Source organism: Pongo abelii, chromosome 9, assembly GCF_028885655.2.
Source record: "Pongo abelii isolate AG06213 chromosome 9, NHGRI_mPonAbe1-v2.0_pri, whole genome shotgun sequence".
Lineage (NCBI taxonomy): Eukaryota > Metazoa > Chordata > Mammalia > Primates > Hominidae > Pongo > Pongo abelii.
This window is the reverse complement of record NC_071994.2, coordinates 97799003-97818117: the sequence shown is the minus strand read 5'-3', so window position 1 is coordinate 97818117 and position 19115 is coordinate 97799003. Positions and strand designations below refer to the sequence as shown.

The 19115-nt window shown below is 46.5% G+C and overlaps 1 protein-coding gene across 9 annotated transcripts in view; it reads right to left on the bottom strand.

Annotated features, from left to right (window-relative positions):
• Nucleotides 1–6835: 6835 nt before the first annotated feature.
• AMOTL1 (angiomotin like 1) overlaps nt 6836–19115 on the bottom strand; it is a 169820-nt gene continuing 157540 nt past the window's right edge. For 6 of the 9 annotated variants that reach the window (XM_009246964.4, XM_054524953.2, XM_054524954.2 and 3 more), the window contains 4 exons: nt 18554–18679; nt 17246–17472; nt 14123–14398; nt 6836–12905 (listed from right to left, as the gene is read on the bottom strand). In XM_009246964.4, the coding sequence (XP_009245239.2) occupies nt 12799–12905; nt 14123–14398; nt 17246–17472; nt 18554–18679 (736 nt within the window). In that variant the 3' untranslated portion in view covers nt 6836–12798. The remainder of the gene's footprint in view (nt 12906–14122; nt 14399–17245; nt 17473–18553; nt 18680–19115) is intronic. The other 3 variants (XM_009246965.4, XM_024254911.3, XM_063711331.1) reach the window with 1 other exon arrangement.

Sequence of the window (19115 nt, the reverse complement as noted above, 5' to 3'; positions counted from 1 at the left end):
GTGTGTCTGTGTGTCTGTTACTTTTAAGTGTGTTTCTCAGTATGAATTATTTACATCATGAATTATTTGTGATGCCTTGTACATTTTTCAAATGCTGAGATTCCTAAGGAACCAGGTGCTACTTGTGGTCCCAAGTGACCTGGATTGATCAGACTGTGACAGGTAGCATCTCTCCAACCCTATATCTCAAAAGCAAAAGGGAACTGTATTTGCCATCAGCCCTTTTATCCCTGGGAACAATCCCCTTTAGTTTTAATCTGCCATCTTGCTGCCATGACCATTCGGATCTCAGCCCTGAAGTAAGGTCAAGGGTTTCAAGGTTGTCAAAGAAAGAGTCCCAAAGCATTTTCTGCTGTGATCTCACAATACTGGGCCCACCCCTCCTGGCTCTGCCACTGGGGGAAATCCCAACTCCTTAGTCCTGAACAATGGCTTTGTGGAAGCAGTTGGCTCACTAGACATACAAGTAAGAACACGAAGCGCTTCTGAGGTGACTCTCTGGCCAATCCAGGCCAAGCCCATCACTTCTCAGTTTACTGATCCACAGGCAGGGTAAGGTGCAGGGCTCAGAAAAGACCCAATGTCCACAAAACCAGCATAGATGTCCTACTCTGGCCAGAAAGCACCACCAGGGCTGCAAGAGGGCCCGCCTCTAATTGGCTCTGCTGGCTTTTCACCATGACCTTCGGAAAGCACCCAAGTTCTCTGTTTGCCTTTCTCCCAGTTATGTTAAAAGGAATCATGACAGCCATCCCTAGCTGTTTCTCCCAGCAGTGTGAATAGCATAAAACACATACCTGTGCTCTTTAGAAGAAGGGCATTATGCACAGGCTGGGGATGTTACTAAGCAGAGATTTCACATTCATTGGACACTCATTGAATGCCCAGTGTTAATCTACAGAAAACAGGAAACAGGAGTCTGCTTTTTGTTTGCTTGCTACCAGAAGCCCTAATTTAGTGGGCTTTCACCTTCCCCTCCAGAACACTGTGATGGTCTTGACTGAGAGGCACTTAAGACTTAAAGAAGTGGCTGGCTTTGCAGTTTCTGCTCATTACTTGTTTATGACTGATGTCCAACATAAGTTGTACATGCCTGGCAAGTTATATCACGTACCCAAGCCCGAGCCTGTGAATTTCGTGGCGATGAGGAGCAGTGATGCAACAAAACATATTTGTTATTAATCAATATATGAAGTAATGACACCTAATTTTTTTAAAGGTACAAAGTATGGTTACCACCTCTAACTAACCCTCTTCCAGGTAAAATTAGATTGAGAAATTACATAGACTGGCAAGAGAGGAGCACAGGGGACACCAATGGCTCTTCTGAGGAGCCCCTCTCAGTGTCTTTTCTGGAAAGGCTTGGACAAGGCAGTAGATGGCCCCTGCTGGCAGCAATGGAGCGCTCAGGAATAGAAGTGGGGGAAGATTCAGACTGGGTTCTCTAAATGTATCCAAATGGGAGACTTCCACATGCAAACTTTGGTGGGGCCTCTGTCTGCTCTACCCAGGCAGGTCGTCTACTGTGCTGTCTCAGAGCTGGGGCCTGCAGTACATGGCAGGGTACCATCAGCCAATTTCCCTCCAAATGCCGAGGGCGGAGGGGGCTTGATAGATATGTCCAGAGATCCTGGTGTACATCCTCCAACAAGGACAAAGATCAAATTGTTTATCATACTTGTGACCTCAATTAGACTTGAACATGGAGGTTGCATGATGCTGTGGAAACGTCCTGACTTTTAGAGTCATCTGGGCCTGGGCTCAAATGCCACCCTGCTGCTTACTTGGGTAAGTGCAGACCTTGGTAATCTTAGCCTCTCTGAATCTCACTGTCCTTGCTGTTATGAGGACCAAATGCCACGGTTGACATAAAATGCTTGGCGCACAGTAGGAAATCAGTCCACTTCCCTGCCCCTCGTCTACCTTCAGGGCAGGATCACCATGGCATTCTGTATTATCTGGCTTCCCCCCAAGATCTGAAGCATGCTGGGCACATAATTAATTTTCAGTAGTAACCTGATGAATGAATCATAAACTGGGCTTCTTTTTACAGGCTATTCCTAAAGCTAAATATTTGTAAAACTGATAGATACACTGCAAAATGAAAGTGCCAGGGACAAGGGAAGGATCAATGTCATCAACTCACTGAACAAAGTCAGACTGGACTAGGGCTGAGTCGAATTATGCCAGGAAAATGTGTTCTCTAGGCCAAAGGGTAGGGCACTGGATGGAAAAATCAGCCCCTCAGAGAGCTGACAGAGGATTTCTGGATGGAAACAGGGCATTCCAGGCCAGACTGGTCTCAGCCATCAGCTGGGGCCATGGTGCTGTTGAGTCCTTGGGATCCCAATGTCATCATGAAAATCATTAATTTTTTTAGTGCCTGGGCAGGTGAATGGAAACATTTTGATGCACTGGAGGAACACAGGGCCAGCATTTGGCCAGGCCTGACTTATATATTGCAAGTTTTGGCCTCTTTCTTAGGAGAGAAAACATCTCCCCAGCTTCCCCATGCTCTTAGCTCTCCCTTATTGCTGGGGAAATGCTGTGCGGAGCTGGGTGGTGGTGCAGGAGCACCCTCAGGTTTCAGTAAGCTCCCCTTCCTCCACACAAAGGAACACATACCACCATAAACCACAATAAGAGAGATCTACACGTGCTGCCTAGGAAACCTGCCTATGACCTATTGTTGAATGAAAAAAACCTAGTTGTATGAGTAGCATGGTCTTATATTCATTCACTCGTATCTATCTACCTGGTTGTACGTATCTGTAGAGGAGCCTAGAAGGAAATCCTCCAGACTTAACAGAATTAATGGCTATGTGCAGCAATTTAGAGGAGGTAGTGGCTTCTTTGTATTCTCCTCTGTATTCTCATTTGATTGTTTTTAAAAACAAATATGCATTACTTGCACAGTAATTTTTTAATAAAATTTTACTTAAGGATCTCTGCTTCCAGTTTCCCTGACAACAGTCACTGAACATATGCAATAAGAAGCTTGGGAGAATTCACAGTCAGTTTAACTTTTAATGAGCATCTACTCTAGGTACAAGTCAGGGTTCCTACCCCAAACAGATTAGCTGACAGACACTTGTGTATGTAGTTCACTATAACAGGAGACGGCTTGGGGCAAGGGCTGGATGGATGCTATGATGCACGGCACTGTCATTTTAGATACATTACAACTCTTCTCTCATTAAATCCTTGACTCATTCAGTCAACACTCAAGGGTTGACTCATTCAGTCAACACTCAAGCACCTGTGGTGTGCCAGCAACTGCATTAGGTGCCTGATTCACATTAATGAAAAAACAGACACGGTACTTGCTCCATAACATCTTGCAAAGAAGTTTTCAAAAGTTCAACAACTTTCTCCAGGTGACTCAGCTAATAATGGAAGAGGAGCAATTAATTTTGACCCTGGTGACCAGAAATACCTTCCTGAGAAAAGTGACATTTGAGCCTCACCTTGAAGAATGAGTTAGATTGGACAGATGGACACCCAATCCAAGAGACCCCATGGATAGGTGCAAAAATGGAAACATACAAAGCAGATTATGGACACAGTGTGGTTCCTAGAGCAACTTGAAGGTAGGGGTGGAAAGGGAAGTAGAGAGAAACTAGTCAGGGAAGTGGGCAGGGGTCAGACTATGCAGGGCATGAATGCCACAGCTTTATCCTGAAGGCCACAGGGGGCTAACAGTGCTGTGGCAATTTCCCTCAAAAGAGTGACATTATCAGACATCCCTCTAGAAACTCGGGTTGGGGAAGAACAGTGTGGTCTAGAGGCTCTGGAGTCAGTCTATCTGGGCTTGGATCCCAGCTCTGCACTCACAAGCTCTAGGACTTTGGTCAAGAGGCTCAAATTCCCTACTTCTTAGTTTCTCCATCAGTACAATGGAGCTATAACAGTGATTGTAAGAATTCAATGTACTAATATGGGAATGGCTCACAGGAGGTTGGGTGCATAATGACAATGAATCAATGTCATTATTACTCTTGTTACTCTGGTGTCCTTGTCAAGAATAGAGTAGGATGAGATGGTAGGCAGAAGGCTACTGTAATTGTCCATGCGAGAGATGAAGTCTTGAACTAAGGCCATGGGGATGGAGAAAATAAAAGTACAGAAGCAACATGGGAGGGTGAAGTGGGCAGGAACAGGTGACCAACTAGCTAAAGGAGAGAGTGGGGGAGGAGCCCAAGGTGACTGGGGACCCTAGCAGAGATGACTGAGTAGATGGGACAGAAGCAGAGCCATGAATATGGAAGGGAAGGCACCAAGGTTCAGGTGATCGGGAAACCAGGCATAGATGCCTGTCAGGTACAATCAAGAATTTCATTAGACTGACAGACACTTCCATTTTATACTCAGCATTACTGGACCACAAGTTCTGTGGCTTCACAATGTACCTGGGGAAAACCAAGAGCAGGTCCCCAGCCCCTGTGTGGACCTGACACAGCTTCTGCCTGTTGGTACCTTCTCCACCATGCTGCCTACCAGGTGAATGTTAATAAACAAAGTCTAGTAGGTAAAGATTAAGTATACATCTCACAGACCAGAGCCACTGATCCAGCTTGTCTGTCCGGTATATGACTTTGGCCGAAAAAAAAGTCACACTTCCAACAAGGGCCTCAATAATGTTTTTTCAGTTAGCCATCTGCTTACCAATTCTCTTTAGAGTGATTAAAAACAAACACAAGCAAACCATAAAAAAAAAACACACACACACACAACTAAAGTCAAAGGCAACAATTCAGTGCAGAGAGAGAACAAAGGCTTTAGAAATGAGCAGGCCTGGCTTCTACTGCAGAGCCCAAGTGCACACCTCACTTCTCTTCAGTCTGTTTCCTCATTTGACATGCAGGGGTAATAATGTCCCATAATACCTACCTCTGGGGTTCTTAAGATGAAATATTATTCCAAAGCAAATTCAATAAAACTTAGATCCTGCCTCCCCTGCACATTCAGAGAGGCAAAACCCATCAGGACACAAAGTTAGGCACTGTTACTTTCTAACAATAGGACTATAATTCATATTACTATACTCCAAAGCACTCAACGATGTAGTCTATGATCCTTATATTATCTGTATACACACTATGAGTCTCCAAAAACTTGGGGAGAGTTACCCTTTGATAGAACTCCACATCAGATATGGAGGGCTTCCCAGGTTCCCATAAACTCCAGGTTCAATTTAAAAAATCACCTATATATCTCCCAATATTCTAAAAAGAGAGGAACTTTGAGGATGACAGACTCACCAAGAGAGGGAGTCCTGGCTCACTTGGAATGGTCTCTGGACGTCTGCCTGCCAGGAACAGAGGCAGATAAAGGAAGTACCTCAAAGACACACTGTCATGCTTGCTAAAAAGGCAACAGAAACAGTAAACCATAATGACATTTTTTTAATGACAGAAAGCTTCTTTTATTTTGACAACACAGAACTTTAAGAAAGGAATTTCATTGCTTCTGATTTATTTCCCATTTGTGACCTAATTCCTTATCACGATGAGCCTGTGCAACTTCAAACACATTGCTATCTCTTGTGGTTCCTGAGGCCCCAGCCCAGATGTCAGAATGGAGGCCAGTGTTCCTTCAGGGCACAGACGTGTACCACTTGGAATGACTACACAGAACTGCTGGGATTGACAACGTCTCTCCTGGGGTGTACAAGGGACCAAGAGAAAGGTCAGAGCTCAGGGGGTGGCTCGCATGATGTACACGTGTGGGATCAGCGTGGGAAGGTGACAACTCGGAAGGGTCATACAAACTCTAAACACAAATGCAGTCCTCCAGCTGTCTTCCTGCAGTCATCCTGACAGGTAGAGGCTGGGGAGCTGCAAGGGTGCATCTTTACGTGAATTGAGTCATATTTGCACACACACACAGATGGCGCTCCCTGCAGAGGAGTCCTCAGGGTAGAAGCAGGACAGACAAGAAGCCAGGCAGACAGGAGCATGAGCTCTCCTGCCTCCCAGCATCCACCCACCTTGCATATGCAAGTGCCTTGGCTCTGCATCAGGTAGACCTGGGTTCAAATCCCCGCCCTGCCGTCTTTTGCACATCACTTGTCCAAAGTTGTTTGAGTTTCAGTCTCCTGGGGTTTAAAGTGGGGATGATGACAAGGTTGTTGTGACTGAAGAAGATAATGCATATAAATCACACTGATGATTATTGGGGGGCTAGAGATGCATCCTTCACACTCCCCCAGAGCTCATGTCAAGGAAGCTTTTCCTATGCTAGGGCTGGGGGTGGGTGAGGAGAGAGGCTTTCGCTGAAAAGGCATGACCAGAGAATAAACAGCAGGCACCACCCTCTCTTAAACACAGTGATCCCAGGGGAGGGGCCTTCATGTGGAGATTCTCATGAGTCTTACTCTGTTCTGCTTCAGTCCCTGAGGCTCCTGGCCTGGATTTCACCCATTTACCATGTGACTCCTTCCCACCAAAGTCCTGCTTTTTGCTCCTGTGACCCCAAGACCCTAACAAAACAGCTCCCATCTCCCATTTCCATTCTCGGGCTCAGAGAGGCATGGCTGACTCCAGGATGCCTGGGTGAATTCCTGAGACAGAGCCAGTTTACAGTGATCATTTGCCAGCTCTGAACTGAGGAACCCCAAAAGTGGACACTCACATGTGATCAAAGTGGACACCCAGGCACACAGTCTCTCTGCGTTTCCTTTCTCCTTATTTGTCTGGAGGAGCCAGGAGTGGGCGGGCTGCAAGCTGCGGTGGTTTGAATGATTCATTTCCTCCTCAGAGTCAAGAGCTGCGTGTTGGTGTCAGTGTGAGGCCCACAAGGGGGGAGCCGAGGGCCTCTGAACCAAAACATTAAGTGGGCACAATGAAATGAAATATTTATTGAGCATCAGTTTACAAGTTCTTTAAGGAAGAAAAGAGCAAGCTAGAGGGAAGAGCCATTTTGCCATTTTATCCATTTATTACGTACAATATTAAGGCACAAGTTTAAGCAGCAAAGAAGAGGAAAATCTTTGGCTGACCAACAGCATCAATATTTGCTGTGGGGGACAGGCAGTGTTCTTGGACTCCCCACACTGATACACAGACCCATCTGGCTGTACGGCCATGTACATCACCCCTCAATACAGACTGGCAATACGAAGACGCCAAACGTTACAGCCAGATACCAGAGTCTGCTGGGAAGAGCCGGCACGAGCACGGCACACTGCCACCAAGCACAGCGACACACACACACACAGAGCAGCTTGGAGGGTAGCGGCACCAGGACAGCTGAAATCGGGTGCCCACGCTTACCCTTGTTTCACAGAATTTTACACAATTCTGTAAGTGCTCATGGAGGAGGAGGCTCCCTGTTCCTCCTCAAAAGGAAAAAGAACAAAAAACAAAAAAACACCTTGATTCAAATAAAACCAGTGTGGATATATTTGCTTACATTCCGTTTTGTAATAAATACTTACAGGTGTCTCTATGTGAACAGACTGCTAGGCACAATCACATGTAAACACAACACCGGGCATCCAGACTTTGGGAGCTGATACAAGGAAATGCTGTATATGTACTTCAATATAGAGAGAGCAGTATTCTAATTCTGTGAAGAAGCAAAGTTTCATGACAAAGAAACACCCCAGTCACATCATAACATGACAATAACATGCACTAAACTAAACAGTTTTACAGAATACCTACCAGATGTTTATATAAATGATTATGCACTTATGTCTGTAGTGTATGCAGAGATGTGAACACATAGGAGGCATGGCAAGAGAATTGATTTTTAAAAATCTGTGTGCTAATGAGGACGGTCTTCCCTTGAAGTGGACACTTTGAGAGGCTCTGAGGCCAAAGACTCATTCCAAGAAATTCCTTAGGGATTTTTTTAGAAACAAAAATGGTGCAACTTACCTTAATTGCCATCTTTGTTCATCCAACTGTGCTATCAAGCACTTGAGATTATTTCCAGAACTTAAATCCATCCTCAAAGGAGGAGGATTTCTCATCTCTAAGGGGAAACCAAAGGAACATGCCAAGCCCTGAAGGCCATTCTAGTAGAAGAGTTCCCAAGATATTTTTACTTGGCAGCACTATAGTCAATCAGCACATAGTCTCCCAAAAGACACCTTTTAAGGAGAGCGGGGTGAGATGAACACTTCGATCTTCCGTATGTTAAGAAAGGAAATTCCCACAAACAACCCTATAGTCATACCTCATATGTATGCACTCACGTATACACATGTCTTTATATACCATTAAATTACTAAGTGAGAAAAGGGTATACTACTTAAGAGAAAGAGGAAAAATTGCTCATTTGTTCCAGGAGAAATTCACTACTGAAATGCTAACTTTTGCATTTCCCCAGCCGACCAATTTCTGGTAACTTCCTAATTACTTTGCCTATCTCCCATGGAGACACACGTCAGAGGCAAACTCATTAAACAATCGTCACATCTAATGAAGACATTTTAAACACTTTAATTACTTAAACAACAAGAAAAGAAACATTTATAAAGCATATACCAAGGCTGTCTCAGGTTTTAGGATGTGGAGAAGCCAATGGTAGGCTGGATACTCTTTGGCTACTTAAAGCCTTATCCATTTAAAAACATTTGTGGGATCCCACTGACTATGGCCATGGTACTCCTTTGCTTAAGAGGAGTGCAAGATCATTCAGAGAACACAGAGAAGCATGCTCCACTTACTTCAGCGTGGACACGGGGCAATACTCTGGGTTTTGAAAAACACATCTCTTTGCTCAGCATAACTCCCTGCAGTGAAAACATGAGCCCCCTGCCTCAAAAGCTTTTAATGCCCCAATCTATTATCCACTGCTTCTGAGGTCCCCAGCCTCACTTGAAGTCTGTGTCCCTAAGTCTCTGGGACTCAGGTCAATGGGGAGGAAGAATTTCCCACTCTCTCAGCACCTGGCATGAAGGTGCTACAGCCACTGCATCATGAGGGTGCACACCCAGGTGAGAACAAACAAGAGTAATGACTGGTTGCTCTGCACGGGGCATTCTGAGCACCTCCTTCCCGATTAACAGAAGCACTGAATTCTCTGTTCCAGGTTCAGAACTAATTTGGTGCAACTGTTTTGGTATCCATGCCAAGCCTTGTGGAGTCAAACTCATACATGAGTTCCAAAGAGCAACCCCAGAGGACTGCACCCAGAAGGGCTCCACCACTGCCTGCTCTCCCAACCAAAGCCTGAGGAAGGCCAAGGCAGCCCCTGCCCTGCGTGCATGGTTAGAACATGCTGAACTCCGCAGTGTCATTGGTTGCCAGCCTCTGGGAGGCAGAGAAAATGCTGAGAAGAAAACGCTAAGAAAGGGTTCTGCACATGCTCTGAAAGTTTTGGAAGATAATGTGTTTTTCCTGGCAGCTTAGCTATATGGACCTGCAGACAGCAATAGTTCTTATGTACAGAGGCATCTAATTAGTGAAACTCTAGCGTCAGAGACCTGACTCCAACTTCTCCAATTCCATATAATATCCTGGCAGCACACAGAAACTGCCAGACAACACAGTCAAGGGTGAAGCAGAACAATGTTGGAATACCTTCCCATGAAGCCAGGGCCTCTCCCCTTCACCCTGAGACAGGACCCTCAAGTTCTATAATCAGGCTCCACTGGGAAAGTTTGAAGTCCAGCTCTCTGGGAAGTGCAGAAATATTTTTTAGGTATAGTTTGTAGCTGTGCTTTTGGTGGAACACAATAATTTCCATCTATGCCTGGCATTTATAGGTGATTCTAGGAGTTCTGGGCTTAGTCCTATTTCTTAGGCTCTGAGATGTGTGATAGCTGTGTGTGTGTGTGTGTGTGTGTGTGTGTGTGTGTAGTTACACGTGCACGCACACATCACAGACAGGGATAGAGACTGCCAAGATGCAGTGCCGCATGTTAGAGGCTGTACAGCCAGGGTCTATGCCCAGTGCCCCTCCAAACTTTGTTTTAAATCATCCTAGCTTCTCCTGGCTGTGAGATTTCAGAAAGGGACTTAACCTTTCTGAGCCCATTTCCTTATCAGTGAAATCAGAATAATAAACTCACCCCCTGTACTCCAGGTGGGTGGAGGACTAATTAAAAGGTACTTACCACACTGTTTGCATACAGTTGGCACTAGAAAATATAGTTGCATTATTTTTCTGAAAATCTGTTTAAGATATTGTAAGCTGCCCAGAACTCAGAGCAGGTGCTCAGTATATGGCCGGACTTCAGGAAAGCTCTAACGATGAAAGTATTTAGTGCCCTGGCTTGGCAGGAAATTTCCCATAGAAGAAGGCATTTTCAAGCTATAGATCCCGTTCTTAAGGAAGAGTCTTAGTAGGTTAAGAGAAAAAAAATACGGTCAAAGTCTAAAATACAATGCCGTTGAAGCCCTGAAACGTGGCCATGTGTCTGTTTACAATGAAAACACTTGGCAGCTCAGGGGGACCTCGAAGAGCAAGCAAGTCTGACACCCGATTGGGGCAATGAGGTGTCTGGGGCATGAAGACCAGGCTTCAGGAGAAACGGCTGGGTCTCTCACTCTAACCTATGTCTAAGGGAGGCAGCCCAAGTTTGGGGTGGCCCAGACCTGATGGTAGGGGCTGGCAGAGTTGACTTACCTTCCTATCTCTAAACATTTTCCTTTCTGATCCATCCCCAACATAAACTGGGATCAAAATGTCCTTAAGAGAGTTAACTGCCATCTCCTAACCTCATCTCCTAAGAAATGTGGTGGGAACAGAGGTTAGGAAGGGATCTCTATGCCCTCTCCCCACCCATGTCCATCCTCAACCCTTTCCCCCATGGATGAGGCCTCCTGTGCCCTCTTCCCACACCCCATGTATGGCATGGGGCGAGCTCCATGCTCAGCCTCTTAGAGCTCCTCAGTTTTCCTGTCTGCACAACAGGTACTCCGATGCTCAGTGTGAGACTAGAGGAGGTGATGAGCAGGTGGCACAATGTGCAGTGCCTACGGCCAAGCAGAGCCCCAGAGGGCCAGTTCCCACTCCTCTGTCATACTGGGTGGCACAGAGGCTGGCCAAAGCCACTGATTTCTTCCCTCCCCTCTCCAGCCTACACCTCTTGTCTTCCTTCTATCACCTCAATTTCGGGAGGCTATAACTTCACCGGGGTTACACACCCAAGACCAGTCCATTTTAGGACCCAAGCAAAGTTTCCTGAGTAGCACTCTCTTGAGTGTTTCATTTAGAAGGTACTTGGAAAAGGTATCCCCCTTTCTTTCTTCCTCTAAGTAAGCATGAGCAAAGGGAACTGGGAAAACACTGATCCAGCTGACCTGGAGGGACAAAAACATCAGGACCCTGTAGGAGCATCTCTGATGGCCCGATGAGCTTCTCCTCTTTTCTAATCCAGCATCTCTTAGATTTGTAAAGGAAGCCAGTGTCCACAGAGCTGAATATGCAATGTCACAGCAGAGGTCTAACGGACCCACCACCTAACACACTCCTGCCTCTTTTCTGTGGCACTTCTGTCTCGCTTTGAATAAACTGCCTCAAAACTGAAATCCTGAAAAACCTGATAACACTGTATGTACACTGGCCTGGTAGGTTACAAAAGAAGTTCACAGCAGAGGCAACCTGGTGCCACGGAGATCTGGATGCTGATCGAGAGCAAGCAGAGGCGTGCGCGAGGGAGGAAAGAGTGTGACTACGCTCGTGAGCCTCAATACAAGAAGCTATATAGGAGGCTGGTGAGATTCTGGAAACCACTGAGACAACTGTCTGTAAATTGTCATCTGTTTCCTGGAGTGCTGTCCTAAGTCTTCCCCAACAGAGCAATGGAATTTGGAAATGTCAAGCTCCTTGCAAGACAGCCAATGTGAGAGACAAAAAAGCAAGTGCCATGATCTTAATGCAAGATGTCACAGGGACCCACGGAATCTCCTGCCTCCTCAAAGCTTGCTTAGTTCACAGTCAGAATGAGGTTCGCAGCTGCAACCCAGCTATGCAAAGGTGAAGCAGCCAGGAAGTCAGCACGTGGCTTTGTCCTACTGCTCACTATCAAACACAGCAGGAATGATGACAGTTCAGGTACTGCTCTCATAAATCCCATACCTAAGGAATTCTGGTATATCTTATTAAAAAGAAAAAAATGAAGGAACAACAAAAAATTAAAGACCATAAAGCAGAGACAGAGATGAACTCAGAAGTTAGGATGGATGGGGACTGAGATCATAATCTATCCTGTTTAGAAAATACTGCAGAATTCAGAAAAGCTAAGAAGCCCAATCATCTCTTGGAAATCCAAACCAAACAGGTAATTAGGTGAAGACCAGCTTTCATATCCCCCTCGCCCTCGATGCTTCTTCTCACTGCCACACTCACACACATGGGACACCCCATGGTTGGCACAGGTGACACTGCATTATGCCAAGACAGGCTCTCAAGATTTCTTGGAGGCTTTTCTTAAACCAAACATGCTAAGAGGCAAGGAGAATGGGGGTATTCCAAGGATGATCCACATTTGGGTTTATCTGTTTATAATCAGAGAATGGGGGTACACAGGCCCTCCCCAAGAGATACATTTTCTGTACAATGAAAAATTCAGTTTCCTATTTAACTTTGTTTGCAAACCTACACGCCTCTTCTCTCTTCCACCATGTGTAATAAAATCCATCGCATTCTCTTCTATCTTCAGTCATGTAGGTCTCCTGTTTTTGTGTTTAACATTTATAAAATGTGTTCTTATGAGTCTGAAATCTTTATCAGTTCAAATCATTCCTGATTTCCCATCTACAACCTTCTAGGTCTTTCTTCTTTCTCTGCTACTTTCGTTGTTTGTCAATGTTCTGTACTGAAATTCCACAGAGATGGCAGTTAGATGAGGACTTCCATCATCTCTCCGTCAGGGAACTCGGGCTTGTGCAGCAAGCTGCTGACCCGGCCTCTGTGGTCAGGCGACTTCCCATGGCCAGGAGAGTTCTCTGCCAAATAGAGAGGAAACATCAGCTGCCCATTCCTCAGGAGGGGCACAGGCTTTCCAGGTTCTCTAAAATGGACCCACGTCCGATACCACTGCACACCCAGGATTCTCACCACAGAGCATGTGAGATGATCTAGCCCACAGTGGGAACATGCAGAATGACTGGACCAGGATTCAGACACAAATACAAACCAGGATGGTGATGGGAGAGGATTCAGAGGGTGAGGATGACAGTGGGACTCTGTACAGGAGCCCCTCACACTCTCTACTCAAAACTATCAGGTGCATATTCTGAGCCAGGCACTTTTTACATGTTCTCTGGCTTACTTGGAAAAGAATTACATCTTTAAAAAGTGACAACATTGTATTTACTTGTCTGCTTTGAAAAGTGAAATAAACAACTCCCTTGGAGGAAACAGTTAACTTAGGCCCCACAGAGCCCGCACCTCCTCAAAAGAATTCCTGAAAAGGGAGGTCCCCATGACTATGATTAGTCTCAGGTTTTAGGATGTGGAGAAGCCAATGGTAGGCTGGATACTCTCTGGCTACTTAAAGCCTTACCCATTTAAGAACATTTGTGGGATCCCATTGACCATGGCCATGGTACTCCTTTGCTTAAGAGGAGTGCCTTAAGAGGCCAGGTCCATTCTTACCCAGGACACTTCGGGACTCATTGCAAAGATCACCTCTCCCAAGTTGTCTTCCCTTAAATATTTTAAACAGCCCGTTAGTCCTGGCCCAAGTGCTGTGCCACAAGTTAACTGACTCTGTAGGTCAATCTGCCTTCTCCTTCCATCACAATGTCCTCCACTGAGGCCAGAATCCCTGGTAAGGCAGAGCCCTGAAGGCAACAGTGAACTTGTGCCTTTGACGTACCTGGTGCCTAATTCTGGCTCCCAAACATACCAGAGGGCATTCAGCCCCTCAGAGGGTCTGTTGTCACTCCATCCGGGGAAGGGTTAGTTAAAAAGCATGCATTGCCAGGGTAGTCTCAAGCTGTGCACTCATTTCAAATAGTAATAAACTAGATGTGTCTATATGCATATTTATTCCCATAATAAGAAAGGGCACACATATCCTAAGTGCATTAGGATAGCATCCCCATAGAGTAAGAGCTGATGGGTGCCCCTGCTTCCTCTCTAGCTCAACAAAAGATTCTCTTAGGCCAGACAGTTCCACAGTTTTCAGGGGCTGATCAAGTTGGGGTAGCCCACGTACCCAGTTTCTCTGCGGTCCCTTTGGCCGCTGGGTGTTTCAGGACAGGGCTGTGAGCAGGGGTCGTGCTCAGCCGGCCGCGGCTCGGGAGGGAGGCCATGCTGGGCCAGAAGAGCTCGGCACTCTTGTCGGTCTGTGTGCTGCTGTCCTTGCTGCCCGTCTTGGCGTGGGCACTGCTGGCTGCCGTAGTGGAGGCTGTGGAGGACAGTGCTGAGGTGGGTGGGGGTGGCAGCAGTGGGGCAGAGGCATGCTCATGGTGCTCCTTCCCCAGCAGCAATCCTGAGGGCAGACAACAGATTTTTCAACGACATTCTTTTTTTTCCTTTTTTTTTTTTTTTTTTTTTAAATCTAGTCTTGGAGATCTGTTCCTTGTTGACTGATGATTGCTTCATTCGTTCATTGATTCATTCCCCAAGCATTTAATAAACACTTATTATAAGCCTGATAAAATAACAAACACTGAGAGAATAAAAAATGGAAGACCTAGTCCCCTTCCTAAAAAATTGTAGGTTTTTTTTTTTTTTGGAGTGGAGAAGTAGTTGTCAAGTAAACTGATTATAACTTAATATATAAACTGTAGGATACAATTATTCACACGGTGGTATGGACAAACAGAGAAGTGCCTAATTGCCAGCAGGAGGGGTAGGGAGGTTCCTGCAAGGCTTTCTAGAGACCATGCTTGCTGTCCCCAACGTGGCCCAAAAGGGCTGGCCTGAAGTGTGGCAGTGTGCTTAAGAAAAGCTACAAGACTTCCCCGGTCCTAGACATGTTCCCATTGGCTTGCTGCTCTTCTGAATAGTTCACAACTCCACCCCACTCCTTGTAATGGATGATGGTCCCCCACAGGCTTGGGTTCAAAGATAAACATGCTACCTGCACATTTCTGCGGTGGAACTGTAGCCTCCCAGAAGCAGAAAAGCCAGCCAGCCTCCTAGGAAAGGCCACTTAGCCCTCTCCTCACCCCCTTCCTCAAGAGTAGTGAGGCTGGGGTGGGGAAGAGGGGATGCTGGCTATGGAAATGGGAGGCGTGGTGTGCAGAGGTGTCCATTTTCCTCAGAGCCTTCCTGGAAAGCTGGGCGGGAGGATAACTTTTTATTTTTAAATACAGCACACAGGCAGGAAAGTGCCAGCACCCTAGAATGCTAGCCTATAGAAAATGCGATAAGCGCAATCAAGTATTTGTTCTCTTATCTGGTTAGATAGCCAGCAATTCATAAAGTATCCTCACCAGGGCTGTTTTAAGGTGCCCATTTAGAACTCAGGGCAGTTCAGTTTGTCGAGAGCAGTGCTTTTCAAAATGCAATGTGCATAACGATGACTTGGCTATACCGTTAAAAGGAAGACCTGATCCAGCAGGCAGGGCCTGGGATTCTGTATTTCTAAGAGGCTCCCAGATGATGCTGGTGCTACTGGCCCACAGACCACGCTGAGCAGCAAAGGCCTTCATCTGTGCTTCCCATATAATCTCACTTCATACTGCACGTCATTCCTGCGAGACAGGCCTTATCCTGTCTTACAGAGAAGGAAATGGAAGCTCAGAAAAACTAACCTCTCACAGCTAAGAAGCAGCAGAAATGGGACTCAAACCCAGCTGTGCCTGACTTGGAGTCCAACCTATGTTCTTTCCACTTCATCGCCTGCCCTGTGGAAACTCCAGAGTCTGCAGGATGTCCTCGTAGGGAGTGACAGGCTGAATAAGTCACTAGCCAGCCATAGCTCCTGGGAGACCCTGGGCAATTGGGAAGGTGTATGCTGTCACCTCCACCTCCTTCCAGAGCCTATCGGGCAAGCAATGGTGACAACATGTGGGGAACTGCGCAGTCACCCATGAACCTGCCTCAGCCCCTCGGAGAGTCCCTCCCTGTGTTTGTGACATGTGGACACCAATGACAACAACGAGGAGGAATATCAGTGCAGGGAACACAGCAGCTCTTCCTTCAGACAAGTCCTCCGGCTCCCAGGCCTGGTTTAGACATGCCAGGTCCTGGGGCATACGGGCACAGACACCAGAGATGCCTGCCTGACTGCATGTCACAAACAGGGGACTCCCAGGGAGGTTTCTACCAGAGCTGAGCAAATTTTCAAACTCCTTGACCAGGCCTGGCTCAGCACTGCCTCCCGGCTCTCTAGCTGGGCTGGGAGCTAAATGTCCTTGGGACAGTCTTTGATGATCTCAGCTGCTGTCCACACACATCTTCTTTGAAGTGCATTTCCTTTGGGGGCAGGGGCTGCTGAAGCCACCAGTGGAGGGACTTCAAACAGAGATTCTGGCTGGGAGCCTTTGATCCCCCCAACTCTGTCAGGTTCATATGGAAGCTCTTATCCCCTCTGGCCCAGAACAGCCAGTCTCCTCTGGGGTCTTATGCTGCGGACAACTGGCTCTCAGCTGCACAGAGAAACAAAAACATGATCTGATGCGGGGAAATGCATCAAAGAAGGGCCAGACCCCTGGAGAGGCCAGAGTGCAGGGGAAGGGTGTGGAGGACCCGTGTGCGGGCACGTTGCCTGCTTCCCCTCCAGCTTCGCTAGCCCAGCCAGCCAACAAGCCCGCCTGCCCCCAGGAAACCTACTCCTGGCTAAGACCACACTTAGGGAACGTTCCTCAAAATTCTGCCCATGCAACAACAATACAGCAAAAACTTACCACCCCTACCTTATGTGAGAGAGCACTTCTTCCAATGTGCTCTCCCCATTATCCCATTCTTCCCTCCCATGCCCCATGGGGTAAAGCAGGCAGACACTGTCCTCCCTTTCTAGACATGGAAGTAGAGGTGGAGCCGTCATACAACTGGTCTAGAGCAGAGCCAAGTTCATAGGCGTGATGTCTCTAGGCTTTTCCATGAGAGCCTTTTGTGTTATAAGGGTCACCTCAACTTACAACAATAATAGATAATTATGATCTGAGTCAACCCACGGCTAAGAGCTACTCCAGTGGTGCAGTCTTTAGAATTTACACAATGCTTCCACATATCTATAACTGAAGTATGATTGATTTCCCTCCCCACTTCACAGATGAGTAAATTGAGACCAGGAACTATTCAGGGACATTTCTGTGTCCCATGAGTGGCAGAGAAGCTGTCTGGTCTTGCTTTTCCAATCATGGTCTGACAGAGGTGTGGGGCTCACCTATGCTCCCCTTCCAGGTCTTCTCTTCCTTCTTTTCCTCGGCCAGCTGGCTGCTGGTAAGAGAGGTCTGGCGAGAGTGTGTCCCAGTAGCTGCTGCTATGGATGGAACGGAGCGGGCAGGACGTAGGCTGGAGGAGTCTGTCTTCCCGGCATCTTTACGAGATCGCTGCTGCAGGACCTTAATCATAGCATCTTTCTCTATGATTTTGGCATGGAGATTTTTAATACTGTAAAACAAAACAAAACAGTCTCCATAAAAAGCCAATTGGCTAGAAAAACTTGAAACATTTATCTCAGGCTGTCCCAAGGACTTTAATTGTAATTTAGGGATACAGGATGAAGCACAGTATGAGTCTTCAAACGTTGATAATCTCCAAATTGTTAAGACAGGTCTTTTGTCATATGTCAAAAGAGTACACCTTCTCTGGCACCTTGGGAGACTGGGACCTCAGGCAGGTACAGTTAGAATGACTGTGGCCACATTCCTGGACCGAAGTGGGCTGGGGACCATATTTAGAGGGTCTAGCATTGGCGGCGGGGGCCGGGGGTAGGTAGGGGATAGGGAAGCATAAAAACCCTAAAGCCTCAAACAGGGTGAGCTTTCAACTAAAGTCAATTTCTCTATTTTCTAAGAAAAAAGAACCAAGATGAACAGGTTCTCTGGTAGAAGATGATTTTTCTGGAAGAATGCTGAGTTATTTTCACAACTTTGATAGTAATTCACTGAGCCTATCTATCAATGGCTCAACTACTCAGCCCTATTTTCACATCTGCAAAATAAGAGGCCTAGGGCTCCCAGGGTTCCACAAGCCCTCAGGTAGTGAAGGGGAACAGGCTAGTTTTATTATGTCAAAAAGTCTGCTAGAAATTTTGTGTAGCCCATCAGAAGAGTGCATTAGCTAAATATGTTCTTTATTTTGGACTGGAATATATAAATTCTGGCTCAAAAACTCTGAATCTTTGGGATATAATGTTTCCCCCTTTCAGCTCATAATGTCATAGAGATAGACACCAAGAAATAACACAGACATCTAAATTCTTCTGTCACTAGACTCAGCCTGCATCTTAAAACCTGCAGGTGACACGCAATTTCCCCCAGAGAACTCCGGCACCAGATCCATTGCTGAGTGGAACCACGTGCTCAGGTTGGAACCTTTTCCTTCTCTCCATGGCATAGCATGGGGGAGGAGAGTTTTTGGAGACCTCATGCTCTTAGCCTTTCAGAACAGGACAGAGAAGCAATCTGTTCTGGAAGGCCTGGAGTGTGAATGCAGTGTGCCCCACGCATCACACATAGCTATCCCTTACGTGTATTCCATGTCCTGACACCTTCTGTTGGCCTGCACCACCTCCTCCTCCTCTTGCCAGATGTGGGCCTCCAGAGAGCTCTCTCCGTAGCTGCCATTCCGTGAGTGGTTGATGATCGTGGTGTCCCTGGCAACACAAGGATATGCGTTTGATCACAGGAAACCTTCTTGCTTTGTCTCAATGCAAACAGACACAGAACGGAGAGGCTGGTATTCATGCTGGAACAGAGATCAGCTCTGCATCTCTCATTGGCTCATGAAGGCTTTCCCTCCCAATTTCCCCAGCTCAGTTATCAATCTCATCTGATGCCCATACAGAGAAAGGTGTAAATGCTTGTGGAGAGGTGACCACAGGGTGCTGTGCTAAAACTCCACAAACTCCTTCACCCACTTTTCCTCTCCTGAATTCTGTCCAATTCTCTTCCTTAACTAGATAGAATTAAGCAGCATCTAAGGAAAACAAAATAAAATTCAAAAATCAAGTCCCCTCCCCCTTCTGACTACATTATGTATGTAGCTACATGGCACGTTATGAATATGTAAAATGGGTACCTAGAGATTTA